At 39.5% G+C, this 18,195-nt stretch overlaps 1 protein-coding gene across 1 annotated transcript in view; it reads left to right on the forward strand.

The window, feature by feature from the left end:
- The window catches only part of LOC119412168 (neural cell adhesion molecule L1-like protein), a gene marked incomplete at its 3' end in the record, with an annotated part of 88,927 nt that overhangs the window by 44,590 nt on the left and 26,142 nt on the right, over nucleotides 1-18,195 (forward strand). Inside the window, 11 exon segments of the mRNA XM_037679145.1 lie at nucleotides 796-818; nucleotides 2,523-2,654; nucleotides 5,669-5,809; nucleotides 7,587-7,698; nucleotides 8,986-9,152; nucleotides 9,230-9,395; nucleotides 9,504-9,628; nucleotides 9,952-10,053; nucleotides 11,721-11,918; nucleotides 12,140-12,210; nucleotides 12,937-13,159. Of these exon segments, the coding sequence (XP_037535073.1) occupies nucleotides 796-818; nucleotides 2,523-2,654; nucleotides 5,669-5,809; nucleotides 7,587-7,698; nucleotides 8,986-9,152; nucleotides 9,230-9,395; nucleotides 9,504-9,628; nucleotides 9,952-10,053; nucleotides 11,721-11,918; nucleotides 12,140-12,210; nucleotides 12,937-13,159 (1,460 nt within the window).

Consider the following 18,195-nt stretch of genomic DNA (forward strand, 5'->3'; position numbering starts at 1 on the left):
AAACTGGTTGATCCACTCTGAGAAGGTGCTATTTATAAGACTGAGCTGAATACAGCACCTCAGACTGAGGAAGTCTTTCGGATGAAAGACGAAACGTATCTACATTTTTTTTGCTTTGTTTTGTTTTTTTTGTTTATTTTTTGAATGTCCAGAGGACCAGATTGAACTTTTTTAGATTTTTCTACCTGGATTATTGAGCATGCATCAGGATATCAACCGATATTGCTTCAAAATATGAGACTAAAGAAAGTGTTTTCTGTAAAAATGGAGAGTGAACACTGAGTACTGAGTCCTGAGTCCTGAAACATGTTGAAGAAGCTGAAACTGAAGTTAAGATAAAAGTAGCTAAACATGAGCTGAAAGCTAAAGGGAGCAAAGTGCTGGGTAAATAGCAGAATATTACCTAAAAGCTAATTATAGAAAAACTATATCTAAAAGCTGAAAGTAGCATAATTCAGTTTCAATTCAATTCAGTTAATTTATAAAGCACCAAGTCACAGCAGAAGTCATCTCAGGGCACTGAACAGAAACATTCATATATAAAAATAATAACTTAACACAATCATTCATTAAAAATAATTAATAATCTAACACTATTTATCATCAGACTGCTTTGAATTTAACTCCATCACAGAACTCTCATCTTGAGCAGGCATGAAGAAAACTAAAACAGTTTGTTTTATTGTGAAACAGTATAACCTTTAACCCTGTGGACCACTTTGTGCAACTTTTTTTTTTTTCATTTCACCTTTATTTAAGCAGACATAAACACTAAGAATAAATTCTTATTGACAGAGTTGGCCTGGCAGCACCAACAGGTACTTGTAGGGTCAAGGGAAGGGAAACAATAATATATAGAAGTCAATAACAAACAAGAAAACACAAATTAAATTAACTACAGTGCACTGTCAAAGTTTAACGACAACATTGCTTAGCATGAAAACATTTGCAACTATCTTTCAACACAGCTTTTAAACAATTTTTAAAATTAGAAACGGAGACAAATGAGGTCAGAGCCAAAGTTTTTGAAGCAGATTCCAGTCTGAACAGCAGAGCCAAAGCCAGACTTGGTCTTTAGAGTTTTTTAACCACAAATACTGAGGATCGGGTGTTGTACTTCCAAACCAGTGCTAGTCACAGTAGAATAGTTAAATATGGAGGTGAAGAACCAGCAACGTCTTATAAATGAGGGTAAACCAATGAATTTCATGGGTATGTATCGAAGGCCATTAAACAAGAGAGCAGAGATAATGATGTTCTAAATGAAGCATTTGTAACAAAACCAATAGTAGAGTGATAAACTGTCCAGCTTACAGAGGACACCCTTACAAGCAGTGGTGTAGTCTACATTTTTGTAGTAGGTGTACTGTGGTTAGAAACCTAAGTACACTGGTTAGTACAGTGTAAACATCAATTTATTTAGATTTTTAAGCATATTGAACATTTCCAAATTTCTTTGATGCTTATATTTGAATAAACATACAACAAACTTTGTACAACAGTTCTCTTTATATTAAAATCATGTTATAGAATTTATAAAAAGTATCCAAGTAAAACATGTTCAAGTATTAACTAGTAAGTACAGAATTATACAATAATTCACTGGATAAACAAATGTAATAAACAAGCACTGCATACCAATAGATTGTTACAGAAGTGTTTAACTGTCGTTTATGACACGTGACTAATGATATGTCATGTGTCATTGGACATTTTTAAGTGGGTATACTGAAATTCTCAAGCTTTTCTAGTGGGTATACTCCGTATACCTGCATATAACGTAGACTACACCACTGCTTACAAGCATGTCTGTAAATAATGTCTCCATTATCCAACATAAGTAGAATGTTTTTTTTTTTCAACATTGCTGTGTTTTGCAGCCAAGAAGATCGATTTCTATATAGATAACCAAGTCTGGCTTTAACCTTAGATTGTAAAACAGTAACATGATGTGAACAGGACAGAGCACCATCAGTAAAAAATCCCAAATATTTATAAACTGTTCCCTCTTCTATAATGTCACCATTTACAGAAGTCCACCGAGGTGGGTATGGTTCCTCCTCCATGACTGAACCACATCATTTTAGTTTTCTTGGCATTTAAGGACAAATTTAAGTCACAAAAAGATTTCAAGAAAACCACATGCAAGGAACTTCACAATCTCATCCAGTGTAGAACTAAAAGCATAGAATGGTGTCTTTATAGCAGTCCTGCCATGCTCTTATGTTGCATTATCTGTGTGTTTACTACTCAAAAAAAAAAAAAAAAAATCATGAACTGAAGAATTTGAAAGCAGTGGTGACAGAAAATGTGACATAATTCCTGCATTGTGCTGATGATTCCTCTGGGGAGAAGTGTCCCTTTGAGGATCCATGTCTGCTTGCTGTGGACAGTGAAGGCATCGTTCGTTTGTTCTGAATAATATACAGCTGTTATTGTGAGCTCCCTCTGCACAGGCCTGCTGTCTTCTGTCCTCTGACACTCAACAGTTTGATAACATCGTGCTGACTGTGTGTTCCCAGAGCCTCCAGAGTGGGTGTCAGAGCCACAGAGTCAGCTCAGCATGATCGGCTCAGATGTGCTCGTCAAGTGCTCAGCCAGGGGGACCCCGCAGCCGACCATCACATGGAGGGTGAACGGTAAACCTCTGCGGGGTGAGTCTCACTCTAATCTCTACCAAATCAATGTAGAAAGGCTTTCTTTTGGTCATTATTGTTTTTTTTTTAAACAGCCCAAAAGTGAAATAAATAAATGATTAATAAATATGAAAGTCCATCTGTAGGAACACAACTTTCCCAAAACACTCTGTTTCCCACAAAATAGCTTTAAGAAGGAAGGAACGTTTTTAGTGTAGGGAGGTGGAGTGGTGGTGCAGAGGTCAGAGAAGGTGGGCCTGTGATTGGAAGGCCTCCAGTTCAACTCCCTGGACCAACAACATCAAAATGTGGGTAGGAAAGGTGAAGCACCCACACCTGCCTCAACCCTCATTTGCCCCACTCTGGGCCCTTGAGCAAGGCCCTCAACCCCCACCATCTGCTCACCTGGATGCCCTAGATAGCAGCTCTCTGCTCCACACAGAGGGCTGTGGTAGCTCGGTGGTCTGTGGATGTGTCAGGAAGGACATCAGGCGTAAAAACATTCACCAAGTCTTCATGTGAGTTAGTTCACTGTGGTGACCCCTGAAGAAGGGAGCAGCTGAAAGGAAAAAAAAAAAAGAATAAATAAATAATAACTAAAATGTTTAAAAACATTTGAAATGTCTTCTAATTTAATCGTAGTAAGCATCACTGCATCTAGATTAGGTTTGTGCGTTGAGTGTGACATACTGATGTAATGCCTGTTGTGTCAGAAAGAGGCTGCTGAAATAAAGTGCATGCATTTCAAGAGCTAGGCCTTCAGTGAGGATGTCATATAATACCATCCAGATGTGCCATCATGTCATTTTACTTTGGTAAATGGTAAATGGACTGTACTTATATAGCACCTTTCTATCTTATTTCAAGATACTCAAAGCGCTTTACACTACAATCTGTGTCCTCATTTACCCATTCATACAGCACTCTACTAGATCTCTACAAAGCTAATTGAACAAATCATTCTAATGAGACTAATCAGTGCTTTTAGATCACATTTATACACCAATGGGACACACATCAGAGGCTATGAGGGGTTCAGTGTCTTGCCCAGGGACACTTCGGCATGTGACTGCTGGTGGATTTGAACCCCCATCTCTCGCATTGGAGGACGACTGCTCTAACCACTCAGCAACAGCTGCCCCAGTTTAGCAATTAAATGACTCATCAATAGGAAGTGCTTCTCTTCTTTTTATTCATCAAGTGTCACATCTGAGCTAGTCTACATCAACATGGTGATTGGTTAATTTTTCTGTCTGAGTTGGCCTTCTCTGATCACGGTGAAGTCCTAACCAATGAGAGCAACTTCTGTTTCTGTCTGGAAACAAACATTTTAAATAATATGCATGGATATCTGTACTGTCACGAATAAAATTAAAAACATAACTCGCTCAGCTGCAAAGTAGTTTACAGAATAATGGTCAGCGGATGCGTGCGGCTGAATAAAAGGTTCAGAAGATCAGATATGAGGGGGTGTTTGTCCTTTCATGGCCGTCAAAGCACATTAAATCCCTGCTTCTGCCTGCATTTTGCATTATTCAGACACACTCACCCTGCTCTGACATGTCTGCTTTAGGATCTCACCTTTTTTGGGTCATCGGCCGCGTGCGTCCGTTAAGTGCAGCAGCTGAATGAACATCCATTTGGGCGATGGATCACTTCCTGGAAGTATAGTCTCATCTGAAGCTTAACTGAACTTTATTTTACCTCCAAAAAAGTTCAATCTGGTCCTCTGGACATTAAAAATAAAAAAACAAAGCAAAAAAATGTAGAAACATTTCGTCTCTCATTCGAAAGACTTCCTCAGTCTGAGGTGCTGTATTCAGCTCAGTCTCTTAAATAGCACCTTCTCCGAGTGGATCAACCAGTTTTGCTGCTGGGCCTTCCTGAAAGCAGAGAAGAAACCCAAACAGGACTCCAGTCAGCCATCAGGTGAAAAGGAGGAACCCAGACCCAGACCAGTGGTCATTCCGTATGTTGAGGGAGTATCTGAGAAACTGAGACGTTTATTTTCTAAACATAACGTCCCAGTGGTTCATCCCAAAGACCCAGTCCCTCAGCACAAACAGAGTAATGTTGTGTATGCTGTTCAGTGTCAGGAGGGCTGTGATCAGTCTTACATCGGGGAAACTAAACAGCCACTGGCCAAAAGGATGGCCCAGCACAGAAGATCAACATCATCAGGCCAGGACTCTGCGGTCTACACTCATCTCCAGGACAGCGGTCACTCTTTCAGGGATCAAGATGTTCACATCCTGGACAGAGAGGAACGATGGTTTGAGAGAGGAGTAAAGGAGGCCATCTTTGTGAAAAGAAATCGTCCATCATTAAACAGGGGTGGAGGCCTCCGGGTTCAACTGTCCCCCTCTTACAATGCTGTTATTGTTAGTATCACTCAACCCCCTGTGAATAGTAAACAGCCATCAGTGTGCTAATGATCCATTTTTAGGCTGATGGTCCTTCTTGCCCATGTGAGCAGCTGGTTTTGGTTGTCAGCAGCAAACTGGTTGATCCACTCGGAGAAGGTGCTATTTAAGAGACTGAGCTGAATACAGCACCTCAGACTGAGGAAGTCTTTCGGATGAGAGATGAAACGTTTCTATATATTTTTTTGCTTTGTTTTGTTTTTTGGGTTTTTTTGAATGTCCAGAGGACCAGATTGCACTTTTTTGGATTTTTCTACCTGGAATATTGAGCATGCATCAGGATATTTATTTTACCTCTTTCAAGGCCAGTTAAATGGCCGTGTGTGACTGGTGAAATATGGCAAAACCTTTTGCCATATAATTGGATTAGGGCTGTTCCGCTGACACAATCAAAAGCCTGACACCGACCAGGCACGCCCATCTAACACATTATAATGGCCTGGCCCAAATTTGGGTCGGGCCGGGCCTGGGTTTGGTCCCGGGTTAGGTCCCAGGTTAGAAATGACATTAAAATGCCAGTAAAATCAGGGAAATTCTGAAGAATTCAAAACCTGGAGCATCACAGTTTGATTAAAGGATAATGACTGAAACACTTCTGGTCCATTACAGATTCTCCAGCGACCAACAGGAAGGTATTTGATGACACCATAATGTTACACAATGCCAAAGCTTCTGACAGCGCGGTGTATCAGTGCGAGGCCTCCAACAAACATGGAACCCTCTTATCTAATGCCAACATCATGGTTATGAGTAAGTCCAACAAGCTTTCTTTCTTTGAGCTACAGTTTCCTACAGCTTTGCTGTGTTTTCTCCGGTGTACAACTCAGTCTTGGCAAAGTCTTTGTTTCACTGGGATTGTGAGGATGTGTCAGACATTGCAGGGAGTCATTTACAGGCTGCTGACTGATGTGCCAAGATGGAGAGCCGGCACTCATGCTGGCATGTGCCCATGAAGCAGTGAGGAGCCCAGGGAAGGAGCACTGTCTGCAGGCTGTGTTCCTTCATTCAGGCCTGCTGCTCTCCATGAAGAGCAACTGGCTGTGTTCTCTACCATTTATATGCTAACAAGTTCACTGCACATTGTGCACACATCCCACCGCCATAAGAAAAACATGCGCTGTTGAATGAGTGCAGATAAAATACCACAAACGGAACAATCCTTTCTGTTGCTGCGTGCAGCTGCACGGCGCCTGCACTCCCTGACACAGAAGTTAATAAAGCTGGACGTTCTCTGAATGCTGAGTCCCAGCTGCCGCTCCAGCAAACACTCAGGAGAGACAGAGCATTTTAATTAGAGGATTTGGCGACAACTGATAAGGTGTAGGAGCACAAATAAATCATTATTCCATTGTTTCCTCTCTGATTTCATTTTCACATTTCTGACAAACCCCACAGCCAAGACATTGTATTTTTTTTACACCCAGGAATCTTCAGTTAATGCTACTCATTGTAAGGTATAAACTCAACATAAAACACTTGTCCTGAACTACATCAAGCAAGGCAGTTTGAAAACATTTACTCCAGTTGTTTTCCAGGTATACCGATAAGTGATCCAGAAATGTGGGTATGCACTCAATGTGGCGCAGAGGTTAGAGAAGGTGGGTCTGTGATCGGAAGATCGCCGGTTCAAGCCCCGGTACCGACAACATCAAAAATGTGGGTGGGGTAGGTGAAGCACCCACACCTGCCCTCACCCTCATTCGCCTCACTCTGGGCCCATGACCAAGGCCCTTAACACCCACCATCTGCTCCCTAAACAGCTCTCTCTTGAAAATGAGTTCTCGTGGCTCAATGAGACTACCTGGATAAATAAAGGGTAAATGGAAAAAAAATACAAACAAACAAAAAACCTTTATCTGTATATTTGGCTCAACCAGTCTGAGTGTAAATACATACCAGTGGATTGAAATTGTTGGACCTGACAGTTCTTCTATATACTGATTGTTCTTTCAGTCACTTCAGATGTTTCCGTAGGTAAACAAACATATAGTTGGCACAATTATTTTTATTTAAGGACACAATAACCATCAATATAAGAAGAACATAAGGCCCTTGAGCAAGACTCTTAACCCCCACCATCTGACCCCCCCGGGCACCCTAGATGGCAGATCTCTGCTCCACACAGAGGGCTGTGGTATCTCGGTGGTCTGTGGTTGCATCAGGAAGGGCAGATGTGTGTAAAAACAATTGCCAAGTCTTCCTGCAAGCTACTTCACCGTGGTGACCCCTGAAGAAGAGGAAGCTGGAATATATATATATATATATATGCTTGTATGTATGTATGTATGTATATATATATATATGTATGTATGTATGTATGTATGTATGTATGTATGTATGTATATATGTGTGTGTGGGGGGTGTTATGTTATTATGTTATGTATGTCATATTTATGTTACCAGGTATAAACGTTGGGAGTTAATCTCACTCCATGCTGGGTTTGTTCAGTGGTTAAGAGCACGTCTTGTTTCCATTGTTTCCATTAACCACTGACTGATCACTGGACCTTGCTACTGCTCTTTGCAGATCTCCAGCCAATAATTCTGACCAAGAATGAGGAGGATTATTCTGCAGTGGAAGGCAACGGAGTGATGCTGCACTGTAAAGTCTTCAGCTCTCCTCCATCCTCAATCAGTTGGTGAGTGGGAAGAGTTTCTCTCTGGCACAACACACCAGCAGAGAGCAGTAGATCTCAACTGGTTGGCTGTGTTCACTTTAACTCAAAGACCTGACAAACAAGACAAGAGCAACATTGTTGCTGAAGTGGAAACATATTTCCATTAACTTATTGATTCTCAAATGTTATAAATAATAGATGGAAGTTAGCAAAAACTAAACTTATAAATTAACTTTTTATGAACTTCCCAGAAAGGCAGCCACCTATATCCACCTGAAAAGGGTCTCGCTCTTCTATCAACTTTGATGCAGCCCAAACCACAAGGTGTACCCCCACAAATTTTATATCAAAATGACCGGTCCGGCACCGTGATGTGTACTATTACTTTTATTGGCATTTGGAGTTACCATGGCAATGTAATTTGCAAACAAATATGCAATTTTTCTAATTAAAAACTCTGAACAGCCTCTAACTGACACAGTGAGGTCACATGACCTAGAGTGAAGAGGTCCCTGAATAAAACATTGATTAACTTTTAGAGCCATTTTGGATCAAGATGGCTTCCACAGCTACCTCAGAAAACTCAACATTGACTATAACTCAGTCATTCTTTGAGATATTGAGCTGAAATTTGGTTTGGTCATAGCTGAGAGTGAGTTGTTACACATTCCTATTGCAAATCAAAAATCCAAGATGGCCGCCTGAGCTAAAATAGAAAAATACTATAAATTAGACATTTTTAGAGATATTAAGCTGAAATTTGGTGTTTCTAGCTAAGAACATTCCTCATCCCATACTTATTCCAAGTTAAAAATCCAAGTTGGATACCATAGCTTAAAAGCAAAAATTAATATAACTCATTGATTTTTTTTACCATTTTGAGCTGAGAGTAAACCCCAACACATAAAATGGACCCAACGTGGCAGTCCCTGTCAAAGTTTCTCAAGGAACTTTCTAGGTTGTGTTTTTGGAATCACCTGCCACTGGAAAACAAAGGCTGGGGACATACAATTGTTGGCTGTGCCTGTATGAGTAGGTGTGTCTGTCTTTTACCAACATATCTCATGAACAACTGAACAATTTTAGTTAAATTAGCAGAAAATAATCAATTCATGAAAGTCTACAAATGATTAACTTTGGAGTGAACCTGATTAAATATGACAACTTTAAAACCGCCACCCTTACAAAATAAAAATGGCACAAGACATAGGATGATCTTAGTCTGAAACGCTGACATGACAGACGGTGCAACATACAAGGAATACTAGGCCTTTGTTTATTTATATTTTGTTGTTGTTTGTTTTCCAGGAGCAAAGAGGACTTCTCTGAATCTGTTGAGGGACCCAGGTTTACCGTTCATAGTAACGGCTCTCTGGAGATCTACAGGGTGGAGAAAGGAGACGCGGGACAGTACACGTGTTCCGCCAAAAACACAGAGGGATCATCGGACATCGATGCCATGCTTTATGTAAAAGGTAAACTTTCAGAGTAAAGACATTTTGCAGCAGCTCAGGTTCCATCCAGCATAACCATCGTGTCTGTTCTGTGGAAGATCCCACCAAAATAGTGGAGGCCCCAAAGGACCAGCAGATCATAAAAGGTACCACAGCCCTGCTCTCCTGCCTGGCAGAGTACGACAAGTCCTTCAGCTACGACTTTGAGCTCCTGTGGGAAAAAGATGGTGCAGAGATTGTTTTAAACTATACTGAGAATTCAGGGTAGGAAAGATAATTTTTTTTTTTTTTTTAAAGATTGCAGTCTCAGCTGAAAATAAGTTGTACTTTCATTTAGGACAGTCAATAGTGAGTCTATATTTTTGTCAGCAGATACTTTCTGGAGAATGGCACTCTTCACATTGACAGCGTGAACTACAGAGACCAGGGTTTGTATACCTGTGTGGCCAAAACTCCAGTGGACACAGCCTCAGCTTCAGCCCTGCTCATGGTGTTAGGTGAGTAAACATTTCATTTTCTTTTCCTAAGGAAAACCCAAAGCTACGTCTATTTTGTGACATGCTCGCAAAGGGATCAAAATGTCAGCATACACAGATGATGGCTTAATTTGAACAGCAGAACATCTGCAAACCAAGCTCCAAGATATTGTTGACAGCTCACAATCGAAAAGACACAAGCAGCAGCTGATACGGTGACTCGGCTCATTCCACATCCTCTAACTCCTGGGATGATTTGATTGAACATTTCTTCCCTTGGCCTTTTCTCACTGCAGAGACTGATGTGTGTGTGTGTGATTTAATAAAGCCATCGTGATTTTCAGATGTCCCAGATGCACCTGAGAACTTGGTCCTGTCCGACCACAAGAGCAAAAGTGTGAAACTGAAATGGACCCCCGGGGATGATCACAACAGCTCAATCACAGGTATGACCAAACAAACATGCATCTAGGTGGAAACACATACAGCAGGGCTGCTCAATTATCAAATAATAATAATGATAATTTGGTCAATATTGTAATAAAATTATTTAATTATTTAATTGATTATTGAAAATAATTTTTCATAGAGTTTGGAAACAATTTACCTTTATTGTACTTGTAAAAACCAGTGAATTGCTTTGAATATGAATTTTTCCTTGATACCTTCCAGTTGAACATTACACTAAACTAAAAAAAATAAATAAAAATGTGTATATATATATATATATATAGGTGACACAATAAGAACTAGGTCATAACATAGTAAAAGCAAATAAATAAAATCAGCAATGCATTTCACTTCCATTATATTATAAGCCCCTATGAAATCTGTCTTCCCACTGCCAAAAAGAAAAGTTCTTAATCACCCGCTTCGAATGTTATCACCCATTAAATGTCTATTAGTTGTTATCATCCACATAGGTTGCCTTCAAACTGCCCCTAATGCACCTCCTAATAGGTTTAAAGGTACATTGTTAGTGCTGATAATACGGTCACGTGGTTAGGTTGAGTAAAGGGTCTGGCGGTTAGGTTTAGGGTCTGGGTTAGGTTAAGGCTCAAGGGGAAAGGTGTTAAGTTGAGAGTCAGTGCTTTGGGTCAGGTGTAAGGTTAGGTTTAGGAAAAGGGTTAAATAAAGTTAACAAAAAAAGACTTCCAGTTTTACACGCGTGCAAAGCAGCATATTATCAACGATAACAACATGCCTTTCAAACTACGAGGAGGTAGGAGGGACAGTCACAACGCAACCTATGGGGATGATAAACAACTAATAATGCGGATTTAATGGGCTGATAACATCCAAAACTGCTGTTTAATAGTTTTTGTACAGCTTCATGCTTTAACAAAATTGTTTTCATCCTAAAGATGTGTTATTGTATGGTGGAAGGATAAAATAGCAATAATCAAGTCAGAGTCAGAGAGATTTATTCGTCATACACACCACGTGTGGTACATGTGGTGGAACGAGATGATGTACACAGGGTCCCAGCTACATCCCACAATAAAATGTAAAAGAAAAACAGCATCACAAGGGAAAATATCCAACATCCCATGAATATTTGCAGATTAGAACAAAAATCTTCAACAATTATTTCATTTCATAGTATTCAGTGATTCATTTAAGTACATAAAAAAACTTGACAGTCTTTATAAATATGAGGCTTCTAGTCTTTATATAAACAAAAGTTACTCTTGTTTGTTTCACATAAAAGTGAATAAACTATGATAATCTTTGAAAAATACAAGTGTTTCACATAAAACCTAAAACTCCCCCTAAATTTTATAATCATTACATGTGATTATTTAATGATCATTACATATCATCATCATCATCAGTTATTACGTATGATGATTGTGGTAATAAAGATGTTGATGATGATGACCCACAGTTTTGAGCATCATTCTGCATGCACAACAGGTTAATTTCATATCATCTTGTACAGTTATTATAATCCGTTATTATCCATGATTTATCTCCCTGAGGAACCCACAAACTAGGAGCAAGGCTTGTAGAACGCTCGGCACAGCTGGTGGTTAGATAAGCAATCTTTAGGAAGAAGCCGCAGCAGCAAGAGACAACTCTGACACTCTGATTGTCTTCTGCCTGTCAACAGAGTTCATTATTGAATATGAAGAGAACAAGTGGGAGCCAGGAAACTGGAAGGAGCTGCTCCGAGTACCTGGTAACCACAACTCAGCTGTCCTCAAACTCCACGGCCACGTGGACTATCGCTTCCGAGTATCTGGCGTGAACTCTGTAGGTGTGGGGCTTACCAGCGAGCCCACAGAGAGATACAAAACCCCCGCAGCAGGTCTGAAATCATCCTCTTCATTGTTTGGTATACAGCTGTTTGATAAGGTCCCTTTGGCCACTCGAGCCACCAACACTGTGACTCTGTGAACTTTAAAAGGCTCCAAACTGCCACATAATTGAATCCGCTCTTGTTGAAAATCTGCTCTCTGTGCGTCTCTTTCACTGGAGAGTTCTTTCACTAACAATGCTGACAAAATCTATACTCCTTCCTTTGTACAGCCCCAGACAAGAACCCTGAAAATATCAAAATCGAAGGTCATTTGCCACATGAAATGGATATCAACTGGGAGGTAAGAACTCAAGTCTGCTCCTTTATTATCCTGTTACTTCTAATTCTGCTGTGTGGCCTACCTTTGCATAGTGAAGTATTCACTTCCTCTACACTTCTGGCAGCCTTAGAATTTCTCTCAGAGGACAGAGATGAAGTTTTATCAATGTTTCATTTTCAATTGCAAATAATTTTAAGAAAAGGAATAGTCTTCTTCTAATATTTCACTCCGAGGATTGGATGTTAAGAAATCCTTTTTTCTAGGATCACTGTGAATATGTTTCTATTGAAAGTAGCTCATTTTCTTTGATTAGAAAGCACTCTGAAGGCTATAAAAAGATTTTTTTTATTTAACGTTCGCAGCCATCCATTTGCCTTTATTGTAGAAAGATGAATCTCTTTTTCCCTTATTATCTGCTTGCCCAGTCATGGTACTGTAGCCCCTGATTCACAGATTCATGAGCTCTCCTGCTGTTAATGATTTGCTTTTGTAGGTAATGGAATCTTATTCTATTTTTCACGGTCCGACTTCTGTGAGGAGTTGTATCTTTTCATCTACAATGACTTAACAAGCTTTGAATCAAATAAAAGTCTCTCTGCTGGACCAGGTCATCTGTTCTACTGTTTTATTGGATACAAGGATGAAACGCTGCGCACAGATCACTGAGCGTGATCGTCATTTTAAACCTACAGCCCAAAAGTGATGAAACGTATCAATGAAAATGTCTTTTTCCCTCCATACTTTTAGCCCCTGCTACCCATTGAGCACAACGGTCCCGGCCTGGAGTACAAAGTGAGTTACAGACGACAGGATGAGGAGGAAGAATGGACGGAACACACGGTGAAGAGGCACTCGTTCGTGGTCAAGAACACGCCCACGTTTGTGCCATACGAAATCAAGATCCAGGCCAAGAACAACCAGGGCTGGGGCCCCGAGCCCAAGATAGTGACTGGCTACTCAGGAGAAGACTGTGAGTTGTTTCATTGTGTAAATGCTGACTCAGCATCAACACTAATGGTTTCCTGTTTATAGTGCCTATGTATTGCTGTTTTGCAGTGAAGCTTCTTCTGCATACTTTGCACTATTTTAACCATCTATACATCAAAATTAACATTTCAACTGAACATGGTATTTCATTAAACATTTACACATTTAAAAATATCTAACTTTATTAACAAACATTTTCTCCACAGATATACATTGTGATCTCTTCATGTCCTTGAAAAACATCCCATAAAAACTTTTTTGCATTCTTGCTCTATTTTTAACTTATTTCACAGCTTTAAGCTACCGCCTTGCTAATTAGAGCTTTTAGCTATGGTTTTCCAATTTATTTGTATTAGTTACAATTTTGCTACAATTAGGCTACGCTCACACTGCAGACAAATGAAGCCCAAATCCATTTTTCTCCCTTTGTGACCCATATTGGATTTTTTCATGATAGACTGAAATCTGAAACAGGTCATATGTGGTACTGAATCAAAAATATGTTTCTCAAAGCAACTTTTACAGTCTGAACTTCATGTAGCGTTTCATCCACCTTGTTTATTAGTGAGGTAGGAGTAAGCAGATTGATCCATTTATTGATAATATTGATATGAACCTCGTGCAGTTTATATCCTGAGACTCGACATGTCTTCAGCTACAGAATAGAAGTCCAGTTGTTTCGTCTTTGTTGTTTTAATTTCCATGTCCTGGATGAATGAATCTACAGCAACATATGACAATAACGTTAGTGTCGGACTGTATCGATGCTAATGTGATGGGATCGATACTTTAGTTCATATGTATCAAACTCAAGGCCCAGGGGCCAAATGTGGCCCTCGTTGACATCTTATCTGGCCCTCAAGATGATACGTGAAACATAAAATACTTATATATCTTGAATTGTTTCAGTAATCTTTGATTATGATGTCAAAAGCACAAGAGAGAACATCAAATAAGACCAATAAAAATCTTGTTGAGGAACCTGTGACCAAGAAAAGATGTTGGGTATCTGGTTTGAGCTAATGTAGTTTCTGAAATTGGCCCTTAGTTTGAAAAAGGTTTTGATTTTGTCCCCCTTTTGTAAGTAAGTTTGACACCCCTGCTTTAGTTTGTTTCTACCTTCAGTTCGTTGCTCCTGTTCCAAACAAAAACGCTGCAGCAGAGGAGCCGTCAGTAGGCTAAATTCAATGTAAACACTGAACTAAATCATAATGTCAGATAATAATATACTTGGTTCTGGTTGTCAAACAGGTGGTAGGGTGGCACAGTTAGTAGAGCTGCTGCCTTTCAGTAGGAAGGTTGCTGGATTGAATCCCTGTCAAGGGCCTTTCTGGGTGGAGTTTGCATGTTCCCTCCGTGCTGCGTGGGTTTTCTCCAGCTACTCCAGTTTCCTCCCACAGACCAAAAACATGCATGTTAGGCTGATTGAAAACTCTAAATTGTCTCTAGGTGTGAGTGAGAGAGTGAATGGTTGTTTGTCTCTATGTGTCCCTGTGATGGACTGGAGACCTGTCCAAGTGAACCCTGTCGCCTCTCACAAATGGACTACTGGACATGGGCACCAGTGACCCCCGCATTGCCCACAACCCAAAAAGGAAGAAGCAGGTAAAGAAAACGGATGACTGGATGGATGAAGGATTGCACAACAACTTTAGAATCCCACAAACTAACGTGTAACATCCATATTAACGTCCTGAAACACAACGTGCTTCAGGACCTCATATTTTCTTCTGTCCATGTGGGTCGCCTCAGAACTGTAAAGGGTTCACACTGGAGTCTGGTGGAGATTGCATTTCTGTGAGAGTGTGAACGACCACACACACACACACACAAATCAGATCTGAGCAAAATAATCATTTTTGAGTTTTAAGAGCTGCAGTGTGAACGTAGCCTTAGAATCTAGCATCTGTTGTGCTACATTTAACCATTAGCTACTGCTTTGCTCATTTTAGGCTTTCTGCGTAAGTTTTGTTCATTTTAACTTTTAGCTATCATTTTTTGATTTTATCTTGTATTTACTCTTTTGTTCATTTTAACTTTTACCATGAGTTTTATTAATTTTGGCTTTTATTTAGCAATTAACATATTTTACCAATTTTAGCAACTTATTTTCTGATTTTAGCTTCTGTTATGCAATTCAGTTACAATTTCATTGTTTCTTGATGTTTATATAAAGCTGTATAAGTGTATGTTTTATGCAGCAGTCACCCCTACATGTAAGTCTTTCATGTTGTGGAAAAGACAAATTGTTCAAGCTGCTTACACACGCAACCATTTCATCTAACACTGGCTTCATCTGAGTAGCATTTTAGCCTCATTTCACTCTGTGTTTCTGATGTCTGATCTATGCTGTAAATGCTGTGATGAATCAACAGTATCCCGTCTGCTCTGCACCAAACGGTAAACATAGTCCAGCTGAAGTAAATGTTCAACTAAAGAACTCAAATATTTCAAGCAGAAGATTGGACACTGAAACAAAGCTGAAAGGAGAGCTGTGTCTGTACAACAAATTTAAGCAACCGGGTTATGATACCCTTCTAGTTATCAAGATCTGCCAACATTTTATTGCTGTTACACAAGTTATTTTGTTTCAAAGTCATTTAGTTATTTGTGTGAGGATTTGGAAAAATACATCAACCAATCAGTGATGTGCAGTCAGGGGAAGCAAGTGAGGCAGTGCCTCTCCTGTCATCATGACAACTAAAATACTGACGATAAGAGAAAATACATTTGACCACTTGACTGTTCTATAAAAGTGTTTTATAAAACTGTTTTCTGAATTATTTTAATACTGCAGTGGTCAAAATTGCAGACTTTATGCATTGCCTGTTCAAACAATGCTGGATGAGGCAGTGTAGTGCTCAAGTTCACCTCTGGGGGCGCTGTGTCACATACGATATATGAAGTAGGTGGTTGGTGCATGACCATTGCTCTCTCTTTACTGTCTCTGCTACACATGTTGATGTTCTACAGTCTGTCTAATATATTGAATGAATGTGTGTGACATATTTCTGCTTTCTAATCCGTCATAATGCACACTGAAAAACACGAGAGGTGCGGCAGAATATACCTTGCCTCACCAATAGGGGGCAGTGCTGTCCACACTATGACAATGAAGCAGGTGCTGCTGTGAGTTATTCTGTTACACAGAGGTGCAGCAGAGGTGAAGCAAACGGTACACTCATTTAAATTTATTTAGACAAAATGGAAGATCATATTTCAAAACTAAAGGATTTTTCTAAACTAGATGAGTCATACACATAAAACAAATGGATTAAAACAATAAAATACATTAAGCATGAATGCAATGCTGTTTTTGACACAGAGTTTAATTTATTTTTTAAACATATTGAATCTGGTTACAGACTTTAAATCGACAGCGAGTGAGTTCCAAATTGTGTCTCATCTCACAGAGAGAGAGCACTTTGATCAAAAGTGTTTCTATGAAAAGGAACCTTACAGTCGCCATTTAAAGCTGCTCTGGTAGATCTGCTGTTACTCTGCAGTTTCTGTATAATTGCTTAATGGTTTGAGTGTAAGTCCATTTAAGCATTGGAAGATCAATTTATAAAAACTGTAATTTATAAAATTGGAAAATTCTAGAATACTGAACTGAGCTAAAATATTACAGTGATGAAATCTGATTGGCTTTTGGTATAAAACCTTCAAGGCCCAATTGTAGAGACTTTTCAATGGTTTAAGTGTAGTTTGGTGAGTCTGTGACCAGACAGTAGCTCCAGAAGACAAATGTGAAAGAATCATTGAGATGAAGAACATCTCTGCACGATGAAGTGTCAAACATTTTCTAATAATTTTAATTTTTTTTATAGAAATATAAGTTTCTATTTTTGGTTCATATATGTGAGCATCCTATTCCAGTCAGTCAGTGCCTCACCTGTCACAAAGCTCACCGCTCGTCACTGCAACCAATGCAGCTTTAAAATAAAAGTTTGTTATTTTAGATAAAAGACCATTGATAAGGAAGAAAACTTTGAAGTTCACTGAGATGAACTATTTCTGCTTTTATTGCATCAAAGTACAGATTATCACAAGTTTTCCGCCCACCTCCAGCTGCCAGTTGGAGCTGGATATTGCGATTTGAGCTTAGAGGAGCTTTGGTGTGTTTAGTTTTTATTTTGTTATGTTGGTTTTCTTTAAACTGAGACTTTAAATTAAATCCATGTATTGATATAATGTGAGTATTTGCTCTGGTTAAGTGTGGATAACTTATGTTTATATGATTAGCACCTCTGACAGATACTGATGAAGATTTTTTTGCTGTAGTTTGAGCATGTTTCAGCTCAGCTGTAGTGTCTTTAGAGAACAGAAGTTTACTGTATTTCCTTTGTTTAGCTTTCTTCTGGACTTGTCCCCTGGAGGTCACCTCAGGTTACAACACTTTTGCAATGCTGTTTTCCTTTTTAAATTGGACGTTTTAATTCTGTATGCTCTGTTACTGGAACAGTTTTCATAAATGTTCTTGTAAAAAAGTGAGCTCATACAGCTTGTTGTAGTTATCACCTGCTGCTGAAAGCAAAAGGAAACAACATGTTTGCTTTTGTTTGTGTCTGCGTGTTAATGTGTCTTAGCAAAAGATCTCCAGAGCCACTTGACTGATTTTAATGAAACTCAGAAAGTATTTGGCCATATATTCAAACTCGTTGACATTTGAGTCAACTCAATTCAACATGGCAGTTCATCGACACTGGCTGACACTAAAATGGCTCTGACAGTCAATTTTACAGATATTAAGCTAAATTTGGTGTGGTCGTAGCAGAGAGCTATCCTCAACACATATGCATAACATAATGAACATCCATCCTTCCATTATCTTTACCCGCTTCTTCCTTTTCGGGTTGCGGGGGTCACTGGTGCCCATGTCCAGCAGTCACTGTATGCGAGACGGGGGACACCCTGGACAGGTCTCCAGTCCATCACAGGGACACAGAGACAAACGAGACAAACAACCATTCTCTCTCTCTCTCTCTCTCTCTCTCTCTCTCTCTCTCTCTCTCTCTC

Source organism: Nematolebias whitei, chromosome 7 (genome assembly GCF_014905685.2).
Source record: "Nematolebias whitei isolate Nwh7 chromosome 7, NemWhi1, whole genome shotgun sequence".
In the NCBI taxonomy this organism is placed as follows: Eukaryota; Metazoa; Chordata; class Actinopteri; order Cyprinodontiformes; family Rivulidae; genus Nematolebias; species Nematolebias whitei.